This window comes from Typopeltis vanoorti, chromosome 10 (assembly GCF_054136105.1).
Source record: "Typopeltis vanoorti isolate ZY-2024b chromosome 10, IOZ_Tvanoo_1.0, whole genome shotgun sequence".
NCBI classification, from domain to species: domain Eukaryota; kingdom Metazoa; phylum Arthropoda; class Arachnida; order Uropygi; family Thelyphonidae; genus Typopeltis; species Typopeltis vanoorti.
In genome coordinates this window covers 41328116-41346053 of record NC_143558.1, presented here as the reverse complement: position 1 = coordinate 41346053, position 17938 = coordinate 41328116, and the positions used below count along the sequence as shown (strand labels likewise).

Here is a 17938-nt window from a genome sequence, read left to right as displayed (position 1 = left end):
AAGACCATTAATGTCTAGAAAATATCTAGAGGAAAAATAATTCGAGCCTTACCTTCTTAGCTCTTTCAGCAGCATCATCTTTTAGTTTTCTGCTATTTTCGACATCTTGTATTCTTTTGTTATAGTCAGCCTCTATTTTAAGGAATTTTTCATTTTCACACCTTTGCTGTTCTTTCATTTTAATTTCGACCTCTTTCATTTTTTCATCTACAAATGCTTGACTTGCTTTTATAAGTTTTTCAGATTCTTTCCTAATTTTCTCATTTTCATCTTTAGCTTTCATCAATTCCACAGAGTACTTTTCTTGAAGACACTTTTCTGTTTCACAAATTTTCTCATCTGCTATCCTTTGTGCTTCTAGAACTTGTACTTCAGCTTCTTTTTGAGTTTTTACTAACTTTTCTTCAAGAGTTTTTATTATTTCTTGTAGATTAGAGGCCTGACTTGCAGCTTTTTCAAATGAATTTAAAACTTCCATAGCTTTCCAATTCTTCTCTCTCAGATCCTAATACATTTGAAAAAACAATTACTAAATAAAATGAAGAAAAGAATTCAAAATTTTCAATAATGGTATCAAATATTCATATTATATATGTACAGTAGACCCCCCCCCCCATATCTGCAGTTCAAAAAAAGCATACAAAACGGTAGAGCGGCGCGACGATTGAAACATGCATATGCGCAGGCTGAAAACTTGTCAAAACAGGCTTGTTTTGCTAGGCGCATGGACTTAAACATGCGTGTTTGTTCATGTTTAGTTTAACTTGAATTGTCGAAGAAAGCAGTCAATTGTCTGTCATTGAAATTTAAAATTGCATTTAAATTCAAGCAAATAAATTGTGAAAAATTTAAAAATGGCTTCAAAACTGAAGAGAAGACGTGAAGTGCTCAGTATGTGAAAAATCAAAGATTATCAATATGATTGAAGTAGAAAAAAAGTCAATTGGAACCGTTGCCAAGATCTATAATAAAAACGAATCTTCGATACGTGAAGTGTCGAAGAACAAAGAAAAAATTCATGCGAGTCTTCCCATTGCATCCAAATCTGCAAAAGTTATGGGTACAGTGCTTGATAAGGCGTTACTCAAGGTAGAGAAGGCTTTGAATTTGTGGGTGGAAAACATGACAAGAAAAAGAATTCCTATTGACGGTAACACGTTATGGCAAAAAGCATTGATCCTATATGAAGACATGTGGCCGCAAGACGAAACAGAAGAGAAAGAAAAGTCATTAACATCAAGCAAGGGCTGGTTGCATAGATCCAAAACTAGATTTAATCTAAAAAAGATAATAAAAATTACAGGAGAATCTGCATCGGCTGATGAGAAAGCTGCTGCATTGTTCTCAGCAGAATTTTAAAAAATTATTGCAGAGAAAGGTTATCATCCTAACAAAGTTTTTAATCATGATGAAACCGGCCTCATTTGGAAGAAAATGCCCCAGTGGACCTACATCCATAAAACTGTGAAGCTTCAAAGCATTTAAGGACAGATTGATGCTGATACTTCGTGGCAACGCAGCTTGTCATATAATTAAACCTGGCCTTGTTTACCGAGCACAGAATCCACATGCCCTCAAAAACCAAAATAAAACTTGTCTGCCTGTTTTTTGGCAATGAAATCTGAAAGCATGGGCCATGGCGTTTTATTTATGGGATGGTTCCATAGATGTTTTATTCCAAAGGTGAAAAAATACTTGGAGAGGGAAGGATTACCATTTAAAGTTTTACTGATAACAGACAATGCTCCAGGGCACCCTGAGTCACTAGTCACCGAAGATGAAAATGTTCAAGTGGTTTTCTTCTCGCCTAATACGACCTCACTGCTTCAGCCACTCAACCAAGGTGTCATTAGATGCTTCAAAGCCTCATACGATTGGCAGGTTTTCGATATGATTCATGCAATGGTTGAAGATTCTACTGATGTTGGAGTCATGGAATGCTGGAAATCATTCACAATAGCAGGTGCAATTGTATTGATCAAGAGAGCAATGGACAAATTGAAACCAGAAACAGTAACTGCATGCTGGAAGAATTTGTAGGGCGATGGCATTCATAATTCCCAAGACACCCCTGACATTAACTCACAGATAACAACGATAATTAACACAGCACAGAAAATAGGTGGAGAAGGATTTGACAACATGACAGAAGAAGAAGTGAATGATTACACAGATAGACATCATTAGGTGCTCATTAACAAGGAGTTGAAAGATCTTGTCAAATCTTCTACCGAAGAAGATAACGATGAAAGTGAACAAGAACCATCAGCGAAAAATTTGCCATGATATTTTGAACGGCTCAAACATTAAAGGAACAGATAATAGATTATGATTCAATGATGGAGTGCAGCATAAAAATTACGTTGCACAAGAACAGAAGCTTTGGAACCTATGCAGAACCTGTTTACTGAATTGAAGAGACAAAAACGGGAGCTTCCAATAACAATGTTTCTTAAAAAGTTAACAAAGCTTCTATTATCAATGATCCTCAGCTGTCCCATTCATTTGCTCAGTAGGCAAGCAAGCAGCCGACTGCCAAAGATTCAGAAGATGAATAAATATGTAGCTGAACACAACAAGGTGTTCCGATCTCAGTTGATTCCTCCTAATAAGAATAAAAATGTTAAGATTTTATTAACAATTACATTTTCATTAGCATATTTTCTCCTTTCGTTCTACATAATTATTATGTGGGTTAAATTTTGTCTAAAGACGGTTCATTGAATGAGGCAATTTTTTTGGTTGGCCACTTCACCCGTACTACTCAGGGGTGCTTTCTACCACATTTGGGCACACATTCCATTGCTCGTTGTAGATTCTAAAGATGTAAAAATCGTTTCATGATAAATTTAAATAAATATGTCATATTATTATTGAGGGGCAATGGAATGTGTGCCCAAATGTGGTAGATAGCATCCCTGGAGAGTGGTAGTCTAGAAATTACCTCATTTAATAAAAAAATAACTATTTTTATTATTATTTATTTAGCCATACAATTTAGCATATACATTATATATTAACTACATAAAATATTCACTAAAGAGCCCTACAGTCCTAGTGCATGAGACTAAGTCAATTTACTAATAACTTACTAATATATATATCAGGCATTCCCGTTTAACTTAACACTCAACAAATTCATAGTTATAACAACAATTTTCGGATCAATGTTTACATTAAAGCTAAACTGAAGATTTCTGTTGCACTCTTTGATGTAATTGAGTTTATAGACATTTATCTGACCAAATTGGAGTTCAACGTAAGGAATGAAATGATTTATTTAACAACTGTGCTACGTGAGGACACAGGTTTCCTAACCCAATTTCAAGAGGGCCTTCTCAATTGGTCTGAACTCTCAAAATAATGAAGATCCACATATGAAGTAAACACAATATCAATATGAACTATGCATCCACAGTGGACATCTTGTCTATTACTCATGCCAGGGAGTGCACCTCAGTTTACAATAATATTTCCATTTGTATATAGATTCCATTACTGTTCATACAAATGAATGAAACGTTACCCTTTTTTAATAATGATGTTTAAATGAAAAGGCAAATCTCATTTCAGTGTATTCCCCTCTATGCACAAAAAAAAAAAATAATAAAATAAAATAAATAAAGTTTGGGAATCATTGTTTCTTAGATGCAGTGCTATAAACTTGCAATTCCTGCACAAAGCCGTAATGCATCAAATCCTTAGTCTATTGCATGTCTTTCTATTAAAAGTTAAAAGTTTGTAAGCATTTTTCCATGGTAAATATCATGAAAAAATTTTAACAAGAGCACAATTTACCAATTTCTGGCACTCCAAGCTGGTGACATTTTTGTACAGATAGCGCAATTGGAAGAACGACGGTACGTTACACTCTTCAATTAGAAAAGGCCTAAGTTCGATTCTCTTCATGATGGGAGGAATCTTTATATGGACTTTTTCAATCAAAGGTGAGTTAGACAATCTCATATTGAAGTAGCAGGGTTTTTTCTGTCAAAAACTTGAGTTTTTCATCCTGCATACAGACAAATTGGCCCTTCAGAACACACATAGTTTACAGACAAAAAATACTAGTTGTGGTGGTGGATGGCACTGATGTAGATAATTAGTAGTAGAGGTTCAGTGTGTAGTGGTGAAGATCTACAGCGGGTATCCTCCTGCGATGAGTCTATGGACTCCTTGGAGGTGTCACGAATAATAATAATAATATTAGTTCTAAGACAATAACACACACAAACCAGACAAACAATGTCTATGCTGCTGTGATTTTTTTTTTTTCCCTAATTCCTCCCCAGCACCTTCGGAACTCTTAGATATATGGAAGTTTATTTAGAAAAAATAGAAACATTAAAGAGTGAATATAATAGACAAATACATTATATTTGTCTATTATAATCATATATCAACTGCCACTTGATAGAGCTTGACTGTTGTCACATTTTTAGAGTCATGCATTGTGGTCATGGAGACTTGACTATATCAGACTAATGCTTTTCAAATATTATTAAGCTTCATCCTTTTGTTACAGCTTCTTCATTCACTTCTATACTCTCAAATATCCTCTCAGTGTTCCATTTAGGTACATATGTACTATAGGTTTGCATATAACCTTTCATGGATGGGATCCACATAAAAAAAAATTATATCCACATCCACCAATGAAATATCCAAGCATGAATAAAAATCGCATTACTAAAGAGAAGCCTACTTGGGCCAAACCAAAAAAATCAGTGGAGATCCGCAGGCAAACACAAATGTTCAGTATCATTTAGTGAAAGGGCAGACCAGATCCTATGTTCATGCACTTAAAGGACATGAGATATACTTGCATAAAATCACATTTCATTCAGAACAGGATATTAAGGGGTGCTTAAGGGTCAAAGCTGTATAACTGAGAGGAGATCTCCACATAGCCTTTAAAGGAATGCGGAGAACCGACAGGGCTTCTGACCCAATGTCCAATCCTCACCTTCTCGTGGTGCACCTTGTTGGGTATCTACTTGGATACTGAACGAGCGAGGATGGGCTGGCAATTGAGGATTTAGCCGACCAAATTGCATTCTTATTGGTTAAACCAAAATAAAAAATGATGGTACAACATGACAAAATTGCAGGCTGGCTTGGGCGTCGCCCGTTAAACAAGGCCTCCGTTGTTTTTGCCAGGGAACCAGGGCGAACAGTGAAAAGTCAGCTACTGGAACAAATCTGAAAACAAACCCCAACTCAACATCACCAGAGTTAAAGATTGATACTATCAACATAAGAAGCCTGAATGGCAAAGAAATTGAGCTAGCTAAGGAATTAGATAAGTACCAGATCGACATAATAGGGGTGACTGAAACAAAAAAGCCCAAAACTGGTGAGATCTTTCTGAGCAATAAATACAAAATGTCATATTCAGGCAATGACAATCAAGGAAAAGAAGGAGTAGCCATAGTATTCAACACAAAATACAAGGCTAATCTTCTTGAATGGCAGGCAGTCTCAAGTAGAGTAATATGGGCAAATATGAGAATGGGGAACTGGACAATGAGACTTATTTGTGTGCCTATGGTCCCACAGAAGGTTCTACTAAGGTAGAAGTGGAGGAATTTTTTGAGGCTTTAGAAAAAGCAACTGACACAATGAAAAAGGAAAAGTTGGTCCTTGGGGATATAAATAGAGTAGGAAATGATTGTGAGACATACAAAAATATATTGGGAAAATTTGGAGAAAAGAGCAAAGCTAATAATAATGGCAAATATCTGTTAGATTTCTGCTCAGGACATGGACTGGTTATTACTAAAACCATGTTCCAAACATAAAAATGTGCACAAATTCACATGGAGAGAAGAGGCAAGGAATAAGAAAAGTCTCATTGACTATGTTATTGTTGATAGTGATGTTTTCTCCCTGGTGCAGGACACCAGAGTGTACAGAGAGGATTTGAAATTGGAAGTGATCACTATTTAGTATTGAGCACGATAAAATTGAATTTCATATTGAAAAGAATGACATGAAAGAAAGCTTTGAAGCAAATAAAAGTTGAGCAGCTCTCAGATGTGAACTGTAGACTAAAATACACAAAGATTATTGAAGATAAATGAAAGAGTTTGAGAACAGGAATCAAACCTTGGAGATTCAGTGGCAAACTCTGAAGAAAACATTGATTGATTCAGCCAGGGAGGCATGTGGTGAGGTTGTCTGCAAGGATAAAAAAAATCAGAACTCCCTGGTGGACACAGGAAGTTAAAGAGGCAGTTAAGGAAAAGAAGAAAGCATATCAAAAGTTTCTGTCAAATAAGTCAGCTTGTGCTCTTAGAGAATATAGAGACAAATGCAAGAATGCTAAACACTGTGTAAAACTCATCATCAAATCATCATCAAATTCCTGCCATGTACCCTCAAGGGGTGTACAGGATATGACAGTACTACATGAAAAAATTACATCATTACTAACTTCATATCTACAATTTTCCTCCAAATCAGTCTGTTACTTGTCAAGACTCCAACATTATCAGATCTTATATTTCTATCGTCTAAGGCACTTTGTACCGTATCAATCCACCTATATCTTGGTCTTCCTCTGGGTCGTTTTCCTGCCAACCTGGCAGAGAACACTTGTTTTGCTAATCTTTCCTCTCCCATTCTATTTAAGTGACCATACCATCTGAGATTAGCTCTGCTAACGCATTCCTGGATGCTGACAATGTCAAGTTCTTTCCTAATATCCTCATTTTTAATATGATATTGCCATTGATGCCATCTGTTCACACCTCTAATCTTTCTCAGGACTCTCATATCTGCGGTCTCTAGTCTTTGGTCAAGTGTTTTACTTCTGACCCAGCTCTCAGATCCATAAGTTAAAATTGGTTTGAACACAGTCTTGCATACAGCTAATTTAGTGTTCCGACTAATTTCTTTCTTATTCCATATGAATTTATTCAATTGACTTCCCACGATACCAGCTTTGCTGATTCTGTTGTCTATTTCTATATTTAGTTTACCATCTTCAGTAAAAATTGTGCCTAAGTAGCTGAAATGTTTTACTTGTTCCACAGGTTCTCCATTCACAACACAGTTGACATTTTCAATGATTCTGCCTATTTTCATTGTCTTTGTCTTTTTATTGCTGACCTTCATACCATATCTATTACAACAGCTATTCAATTTAGTCAGAGAATCTTGCAGACTTGTAGCGGATTTATTTAGAAGTATAACATCATCCGCATAAAGCAAAGAGCTGACATTAACATCTCCAATTTTGATATCAGGTTTAATACCACATTCCTTCATAATGTGATCCATATAGATAATGAATAACAGAGGGGATAATGTACATCCTTGTCTCACACCAGATTTAACATTAAACCATCTTCCTGTACTTCCTTCAATTCTAACTGCTGACTCACAACTCAAATAAAGACTAAGTATTGCTTGATATAATGCCCCATTGACACCATATAACTGCAGCGTATTGAATAGCTTCTCTCTTGGCACCTTGTCATATGCCTTTTCTAAATCGACAAAACTTAAATACAGATCTCTGTTATATTCCCATGCTTTCTCGACTATTTGTCGTAAAGTGAAGATCTGATCCTGACAGCCTCTATTTGGCCTGAATCCAGCTTGTTCTTCACCAAGCTTTTCTTCCACAATTCTTCTCAACCGTTTCTCAAGTATACTTGCATAGATCTTCTCCTCTGTAATTCTCACATTCAGTTTTATTTCCCTTTTTATATATGGGTACTATGAGAGCTCTACTCCAATCATCGGGAATTCGTCCCTCTGTCCAGGCTTTCTGAACTATGCAGTGCAGCCACTGTAAGACTCTTATACCACCATACTTCAGCATTTCTGGTCGAATATCATCTACTCCTGCTGCCTTTCCACATTTCAAGCCTTTGATGGCTTTTTCTACTTCAAGTATGGATATGTATTCCTGACTGCATGCCTGGTCAGTGTTTTTTTATCACTGTGCTGTCATCACTGCTTGTTTCATTTAGCAGTTTTTCAAAGTAATTACTCCATACTTCAAGGATATCTTTTTCTCCTGTATTCATTTCACCTTTATCATCTCTAATTCCTTTTACAGCACTCTTTCCTCCATTCCTAAGCTTCTTCAACAATCTCCAGAATATTTTGCCACCTTCTTGATATTTATTTTCTATATTCTTGCCAAAGTCCTCCCATGACTTTTGTTTAGCTAGTTTTACACACTGTTTAGCTTTCTTACATTTGTCTCTGTATTCTGTAAGAGTAAAAGCTGACTTATTTGCCAGGAACTTTTGATATGCTTTCTTCTTTTCCTTCACTGCCTCTTTAACTTCCTGTGTCCACCAGGGAGTTCTGATTTTTTTATCTTTGCACACAACTTCACCACATGCCTCTCTGGCAGAATCAATCAATGTTTCCTTCAGAGTTTGCCACTGAATCTCCAAGGTTTGATTCCTGTTCTCAAACTCTTTCATTTTCTTTTCAATAATATTTCTGTATTTTAGTCTACAGTTTACATCTGAGAGCTGCTCAACTTTTATTCGCTTTAAAACTTTCTTACATGTTATTCTTTTCAATATGAAATTCAATTTTATCCTGCTCAAGACTAAATAGTGATCACTTCCAATTTCAAATCCTCTGTACACTCTGGTGTCCTGCACCAGGGAGGAAACATCACTATCAACAATAACATAGTCAATGAGACTTTTCTTATTCCTAGCCTCTTCTCTCCATGTGAATTTGTGCACATTTTTATGTTGGAACATGGTGTTAGTAATAACCAGTCCATGTCCTGAGCAGAAATCCAACAGATATTTGCCATTATTATTAGCTTTGCTCTTTTCTCCAAATTTTCCCAATATATTTTTGTATGTCTCACAATCATTTCCTACTCTACTATTTAGATCCCCAACAAGGACCAACTTTTCCTTTTTCATTGTGTCAGTTGCTTTTTCTAAAGCCTCAAAAAATTCCTCCACTTCTACCTTAGTAGAACCTTCTGTGGGACCATAGGCACAAATAAGTCTCATTGTCCAGTTCCCCATTCTCATATTTGCCCACATTACTCTACTTGAGACTGACTGCCATTCAAGAAGATTAGCCTCGTATTTTGTGTTGAATACTATGGCTACTCCTTCTTTTCCTTGATTGTTATTGCCTGAACATAACATTTTGTATTTATTGCTCAGAAAGATCTCACCAGTTTTGGGCTTTTTTGTTTCAGTCACCCCTATTATGTCGATCTGGTACTTATCTAATTCCTCAGCTAGCTCCATTTCTTTGCCATTCAGGCTTCTTACGTTGATAGTACCGATGTTTAACTCTGGTGATGTTGAGTTGGGGTTTGTTTTCAGATTTGTTCCAGTAGCTGACTTTTCGCTGTTCGCCCTGGTTCCCTGGCGAAAACAACGGGGGCCTTGTTTAACCGGGCGACGCCGCAGCCGGCATGAAATTTTGTCATGTTGTACCATCATTTTTTATTTTGGTTTAACCAATAAGAATACAATTTGGTCGGCTAAATCCCAAATTGCCAGCCCATCCTCGTTCGTTCAGTATCAAAGTAGATACCCAACAGGGTGCACCACGAGAAGGTGAGGATTGGACATTAGGTCAGAAGCCCTGGTCGGTTCTCCGCATTCCTTTAAAGGCTATGTGGAGGTCTCCTCTCAGTTATACAGCTTTGACCCTTAGTTTTGCACCCCTGTGTAAAACTAGCTAAACAAAACTCATGGGAGGACTTTGGCAAGAATATAGAAAATCAATATCAAGAAGGTGGCAAAATATTCTGGAGGTTGTTGAAGAAGCTTAGGAATGGAGGAAAGAGTGCTGTAAAAGGAGTTAGAAATGATAAAAGGTGACATGAAAAAGGGAGAAAAAGATATCCTTGAAGTATGGAGTAATTACTTTGAAAAACTGCTAAATGAAACAAGCAGTGATGACAGCACAGTGATAAAAAAACACTGACCAGTGTTGGATCCTACTTCTTCTCTATCTGTACTTCGGATCTGATATATAGTTATTACGATGTTCTTAACTAGTTGATAGGTTGCAAGTTGATTTCTAATTTAAATATAAAGAAAATGTATATTTAAAGACTGCGCCACTTCATATCTGAATTAGTTCAAAAATTGAAGAAAAACCAACTCTCAACTACCTTTCCTTTATATGTTGTTATTATATATACTGGCTGAGAATATTTAACTTACTGAATTTACCCGCTTTGGTTCGAATATTTTATGAATAGTGCAGTAAAAGAGATTCAGGCAAAATACAACCTTTGATTAACAAAAACAAACATTTAATTTTAGAATCACATATTATACACTTAAGATCAAATCAGTAATTAAGATATCACAAACATTTTAGCTTCTCTGATAAGTTCAATCATACAGACTCAGACAAAGGTAAATTCGTCGTCTCTAATACAGTCTTCTCACAGTTCCTTAAGTTCCAAATACAAATGTTTGCTCACACTTGGATAAAGGATTAAACTAAATTTATTATACTCTAAACAAGTGAAAAATAAACTTTCAACATCTTTCTCTAAATCCAGAGTAATTTATTAAAAAAAGGGTGGCACACCATTTGGTAACTCCTATAGGTAGAGATGACCTGCAAATGCTTCTGCCTGGTATCTCAGCTTGGGCCTGGCTCCCACTGAAGAGACCTCAATAAAGGTCAAAACTAGTCTGGGTAGTGGCCCTTCCCTTAATGCATAACATTAAACATATCCACAAGGAGATGTGTTTTGCATTATAGGAGATACTGAGACAGGAGTGTTGGTAGCTTGCTCCACCTTTGCAACGAGTTGCCCTGGTGTTGTATCACCTTACCCCAGTCCTGAAGATACTTTCAGGCGCAAACTTTGTTTGCTCACACTTGGATAAAGGATTAAACTAAATTTATTATACAAATACAATAAAATCGCAGTAACACCACTTTACAAGCAAACACTTTTAAATTTACACTTCAGCTAATCACAATAGTTACTGTTAACATAAGGAAATTCTAGGATGAACCTCACATACTTCTCTGTATAGGAATATTAATGGTTGGAATAATCTTACCGATAATCTTCTATCTTCATCAACTTATACACAAACACTTTTTATAACCGTAGACACTTTTAACAATAATCGGCACTCATTAAAATAAATCTTCTAAGCATTAACTGAATTAATTCACGGTCACAATACACATAATCAGACATTCTTACATGAAGCACTACTAATCTGTATAGGAATATTAATGGTTGGAATAATCTTACCGATAATCTTCTATCTTCATCAACTTATACACAAACACTTTTTATAACCGTAGACACTTTTAACAATAATCGGCACTCATTAAAATAAATCTTCTAAGCAATAACTGAATTAATTCACGGTCACAATACACATAATCAGACATTCTTACATGAAGCACTACTAATCACTCATGAATTAAAGTAACACAATAATTCCTTAACTTTAGGTTTTATATGCACAGTTGTTCATTCCTCCGGCATTCAATTAATTCTTTAGGCACTATAATTCTAAACACAGCTAACGGTAAACTTCAACTTTACAGCCTCTACTATTCTCTAGTAACTTCGTGCCTTGCTTCAAGGTTCCATATGTCCTTGAAAGGTCGGCGCTGAAATTATATCTCAATTCAAGTATCGCTAGTCTAATTAATAGTCTCTCAGCTGTTTTCCGTAGCTATAATTGTTATCTACAACTTATTAGCTAACTGCTTCTCGACTAGTAGACTTAAATTAGCTGCTTGAGTGACTTGCCGACTCTCTAATATTGCACTCTGATTCCCCGAATGCTGAATACTCCGATTCCAACTGAATGCCAATCTCTCTCTTTTCACTCTCTAATCTATTTCCCTTCTCCCCTAATTTTTTAGCGTTCTTCCTTTTTATATCCATTCTTCCCGCCTAAATTGTTCTCGTGATTTCTTTAACTAAACTTTCAGCTTTTCTCCCTCACGTAGTGTTCCAACTCGCGCTCGCATACTTACATGCATCTCCATGACAACAAAACAAAACATAATAAAATTGAGCTATTACATAATGTTAAATTTCTACAAATAGGAATAAATAGAGAATATTAACATTTCAATTAATGTGCAGTTAAATTATCAAATACAAGTTCTTATAATATTAACATAGTAATAATTAAAATAGCTTAATAATATTTAAGTCAGTCTTTTCATTATTAATACATATATCTTTGATTAAATAATTAGATATTAGACAAAATTAAAGTAGTTATATGAATATTAAATTGTAAAATAAGTTGTTTACATTAAATAATATTTACAAGTCTAGCCTTTGTGATGGAAGATCATGTTGGATTCTGAAGCAAATAATAATTACTTAAATCTCTATATATTCAGAATCCAACACCAGGCATGCCGTCAGGAATACATATATCCATACTTGAAGTAGAAAAAGCCATCAAACGCTTGAAATGTGGAAAGGTAGCAGTAGTAGAGGATATTCCACCAGAAATGCTGAAGTATGGTGGTATAAGAGTTTTACAGTGGCTGCACTGCATAGTTCAGAAAGCCTGGACAGAGGGACGAATTCCCGATGATTGGAGTAGAGCTCTCATAGTACCCATATATAAAAAGGAAAATAAAACTGAATGTGAGAATTACAGAGGTATTTCCCTACTGAGTGTTCCTGGCAAGATCTATACAAGTATACTTGAGAAACAGTTGAGAAGAATTGTGGAAGAAAAGCTTGGTGAAGAACAAGCTAGATTCAGGCCAAATAGAGGCTGTCAGGATCAGATCTTCACTTTACGACAAATAGTCGAGAAAGCATGGGAATATAACAAAGATCTGTATTTAAGTTTTGTTGATTTGGAAAAGGCATATGACAAAGTGCCAAGAGAGAGAAGCTGTTTAATACACTACAATTATATGGTGTCAATGGGGCATTATATCAAGCAATACTTAGTCTTTATTTCAGATGTAAATCAGCAGTTAGAATTGAAGGAAGTACAGGAAGATGGTTTAATGTTAAATCTGGTGTGAGACAAGGATGTACATTATCCCTTCTGTTATTCATTATCTATATCTAATTCATTATCTATATTCATGTCTAATATCACTTTCCTTCACATTATGAAGGAAAGTGATATTAGACATGATATCAAAATTGGAGATGTTAATGTCAGCTCTTTGCTTTATGCAGACGATGTTATACTTATCAATAAATCCACTACAAGTCTGCAAGATTCTCTGACTAAATTGAATAGCTGTTGTAATAGATATGGTATGAAGGTCAGCAATAAAAAGACAAAAACAATGAAAATAGGCAGAATCATTGGAAATGTCAACTGTGGTGTGAATGGAGAACCTGTGGAACAAGTAAAACATTTCAGCTACTTAGGCACGATTTTTAGTGAAGATGGTAAACTAAATATAGAAATAGACAACAGAATCAGTAAAGCTGTTATGGTGGGAAGTCAATTGAATAAATTGACTTCCCACCCACTTTAACTTATGGATCTGAGAGTTGGGTCAGAAGCAAAATACTTGACCAAAGACTAGAGACCGCAGATATGAGAGTCCTGAGAAAGATTATGGGCATGAACAGATGGCATCAATGGCAATATCATATTAAAAACGAGGATATTAGGAACGAACTTGACATTGTCAGCATCCAGGAATGCGTTAGACGAGCTAATCTCAAGTGGTATGGTCACTTAAACAGAATGGGCGAGGAAAGATTAGCAAAACAAGTGTTCTCTGCCAGGTTGGCAGCAAAATGACCCAGAGGAAGGCCAAGATATAGGTGGATTGATACGGTACAAAGTGCCTTAGACGATAGAAATATAAGATCTGATAATCGATACAAAATTAATAACTGAAAAAACTCACATACAAAGATTATTTAATAGTATAATTCTGGCCTGTGTGTCACAGGCGAAAATTATACTATTAAATACTCTTGGTACACGAGTTTTTTCCGTTATTAACTTTGTGTCGATATGTCTACTCATGGTATACCTCTTTAAAAAAAAATAAAAAATCTGATAATATTGGAGTCTTGACAAATAACAGACTGATTTGGAGGAAAATTGTAGATAGGAAGTTAGTAATGATGTAATTTTTTTCATGTAGTACTATCATATCCTGTACACCCCTTGAGGGTACATTGCAGGAATTTGATGACGAATTGCAACTTAATTTGAGTAGCTGGACAAATGTAGCAATTTGTTTATAAACTACATGTATGTGCAGTATATGCTTGCATGTACACATTGTATATACAGTACATACAGTATATAATAAATAGGAATAAACAATTGGGATGCCCATATAGTAATATTTAGCATGCAATGCACCAGATCTTTTAACAAGGATGTCACCAATTTTAGGTGTATCAAATTAGTAATTTGTGGCTTGTAAATTTTGCTCCTGTTAGCACAGGCAATTGCACACATTGAGTCTGGGATTGAAAATGTGCACAATGTTTTTCATTTACACAAACTGGCAAAAATTAGAGGGAATATTGAACATGAGACTGAATCTGATATCTACTGATCAATAAGTACAATCCTACTATCATCTACACTGCTAAACATGCATGAAGCACTGACAATGATATTAAGACAATATTCATTATATGAAAAAAAGATGCCTAAGAATATCTTCTCTTACTGCTTGTCCTACTATACTTTAGCATTAAAACAAAAAGTCTGAAAATAAATAAAATAAAACTATTAAAATCTTTACAAGAAATAAAACACAAACCTCGAAGAGAAAGGGGGAGGAAAAAAAATTCCAAATCCCTTCAAACTTTTGAAGCATAAATGCAAACTTAAGTGATGTGTGTGTGTGTGTGTGTGTGTGTGTGTGTGTGTGTGTGTGTGTGTGTGTGTGTGTATCATCATTCAGACATCTAGACCTGATCTTGTGTTTGACAAAACTGCTAATAATACATATACCACCATAGTATACATCTTAACTGTTCAAACTTGCGAAATCCCATTTTACTTTAAAATTTGATAACGTTCCTGTAAGAAGCACACATTGCAGAGGACGCACCAATTAGTCATACCATATTTTACAAAATTTCATGGTATTCTAAAAATTCTCATTGCATCCTATAATGCATTTCGATGTATACTGTCTCATGCTTCTTTACAGTCCACAATACCAAGGAAATTCTTTATCATATTCATAATGCATGTCTAACAGTTGTTGACTTTCATTAAGAAGCCATACTAATAACATCCAATGAAGCTTGAGGCATGTACATTAATTCTTTTCCAGATTGAGAATACATAGCATTTTGTAGAAAGTGTTTGAGAGAAGAGAGGGGGGGGGAAAGACTGTTGTAATTACTAATAATCACAGGATCTGAGTGATATAATTACCAGTAATTGTGGGATCTACTTTTTCAAAAAGAGGCGGCAGCATTCAAAACAAATGTGATTTCTTCTATTGTCATGTTGTCTTAAGTTCATAAATCTCAGTTAAGAATGTTATTAAGCTGTTAAGGGATTGGGGGGGGGGGGACATTTTCATCTGTACCTCTGATGTAAAGGTTTCCATCAAATAATGATTTATTTAGCAGTATCTCAAAATATCATCCAAATTCCTCAACAATTTTATTTTCTCAATTTATTCAATCGCCTTTGTTGTTAGGTATTTAAATTTGTGGTTTACATCCTTTTAAGGATCCCACTGCATCTGAAGAACATCTTTGAATTATTTGTATTATTTTCAATTATTTCAATTAATTTTTTTTTTTAACTCAGCATAATATTTTACTAGTCAAATTTCTGCAGGTCCTATGGTCCCATTTTCTGATGATCAGTCCCATAACATTTTTATGCCTCATCTCATTATTAAAAAAAAAAAGAAGAAAAAAAAAAACTTATGAACTCAAAGAGCTATAAAAAAGCTTGTTCTGAGCAGGCTTTTACAAACATCCACAGTGGGATTCTGTCAACCAACAATCTGTTAGTTGGAGAGCAAGTATGCCATCCACTCAGCCAACCAGGCTGGCTTCCTTTATAGCATCTTTACACACAATTGAACCATTTTATTATTATTATCATCATTATGGGTAACTTCAAGGAGTCCTTAGACTCATCAAGGGAGGCCCTAAATATCATATCAAGAAAACTATTTGCCATTCGCAAAGTATCTATCACACTTTGCTTTGAACATTTTTTTTTTTAACTCAGCATAATATTTTACTAGTCAAATTTCTGCAGGTCCTATGGTCCCATTTTCTGATGATCAGTCCCATAACATTTTTATGCCTCATCTCATTATTAAAAAAAAAAGAAGAAAAAAAAAAACTTATGAACTCAAAGAGCTATAAAAAAGCTTGTTCTGAGCAGGCTTTTACAAACATCCACAGTGGGATTCTGTCAACCAACAATCTGTTAGTTGGAGAGCAAGTATGCCATCCACTCAGCCAACCAGGCTGGCTTCCTTTATAGCATCTTTACACACAATTGAACCATTTTATTATTATTATCATCATTATGGGTAACTTCAAGGAGTCCTTAGACTCATCAAGGGAGGCCCTAAATATCATATCAAGAAAACTATTTGCCATTCGCAAAGTATCTATCACACTTTGCTTTGAACATTTACAGTCATGGCACCCACAACAAACTCTGGCAGCTTATTCAACTCATTCACCGCTCTCCAAGTAAAAAACCTAGTTCTAATACCTTTGCTAACTACACTTTTGCTCAGTTTCCATGGATGGCCTCTAGTTCTCTGTTCTGAAAAATTTCCTCTGAATTAATCTTGTAAAAACCCTTCAGAAATTTGAATGTCTCAATCATATCACCCCCTTTCCTCCTATCAACCAATTTCTGTAACACACAGATCTTCAACCCATTCTCATAAGGTTCATTCAACATGATAGCTGGTCACTCTCCTCTAGATCCTCTCTACCTTCTCAACATCAAGAAGAAACCCAGGGACCAAGATCTGGGTACAGTAGTCAAGATGGGGGTCTTATCAAGGCTCGATAAAGAGGACAATAACTTGCTTATCTCTGCTCGTCAAAGTATTCTTCAATAACCAAGTGATCTGATGAGCTGATTTAGCCACTTTTGCTATGTGCCCCCCCCCTATCCACCAACAAACACATCCAAATCTCTGGCTTCATCAACCTCCTGGAGTAGTTCTACCAATGTGATATACTGCTGCTAATTTATTCGCCCCAAAATGCATAACCTTACACTTTGCTACATTAAACTTACATCCATTCTCATTAGCCCAGACTGTCAATCTATCCAAATCATCCTGCAAAATTTTGACATCATGTGCATTTACTATTGCTCTATCCAACTTTGCATCATAAGCAAATAAATGAACAGTTGTTCTCAGATTCTTTCCTATATCATTAATGAACAAATTAAATAGCAGTGGTCCAAGAACAAAACCCTGACACACCACTAGTAGCAGGCCTTCTTTTGGACTCCACTCCTGAATAAACTACTCTCTGATATCTCTCCATCAACCACCCTCCAATCCATCTCACCAACCCTATAATCCATCCCCATGTGCTGCGGTTTACTGATTAGAATTCCATGTGGTATCCTGTCAAAGGCCTTAGCAAAATCTAGCAGTATCACTGTAAATCCATTACCTTTATCCAGTTCAGCCGTCACTGTATTATAAAATGTGAGCAAGTTACTGAGGCATGATCTACCCTTCACAAAACCATGCTGTTCTCCATACAGTATCCCATTTTCATCTATCCATTCCTGTATTTTGCTCTTGACTAACATCTCCAAAACCTTTACAACGATTCCTGATTAGTCGGTAATTTACAATAGCAGTCTTGGAACCTCCTTTATGCAATGGAACTATCTTCCCCTCTTTCCACTCCCCGGGACTAACCCAGAGCTGAGACTTAAACAATATGGTCAAGGGAACTGACAATTCCTTTACCGCTTCACGTAAGACTCGAGCTGGTATACCATCCAAT

General features: G+C 35.7%; 1 protein-coding gene across 4 annotated transcripts in view; it reads right to left on the bottom strand.

Annotated features, from left to right (window-relative positions):
- The window catches only part of LOC150102363 (uncharacterized), a 445051-nt gene that overhangs the window by 269495 nt on the left and 157618 nt on the right, over positions 1-17938 (bottom strand). For all 4 annotated transcript variants that reach the window (XM_090398788.1, XM_090398787.1, XM_090398791.1 and 1 more), the window contains exon 10: positions 53-505. In XM_090398788.1, the coding sequence (XP_090254914.1) occupies positions 53-505 (453 nt within the window). The remainder of the gene's footprint in view (positions 1-52; positions 506-17938) is intronic.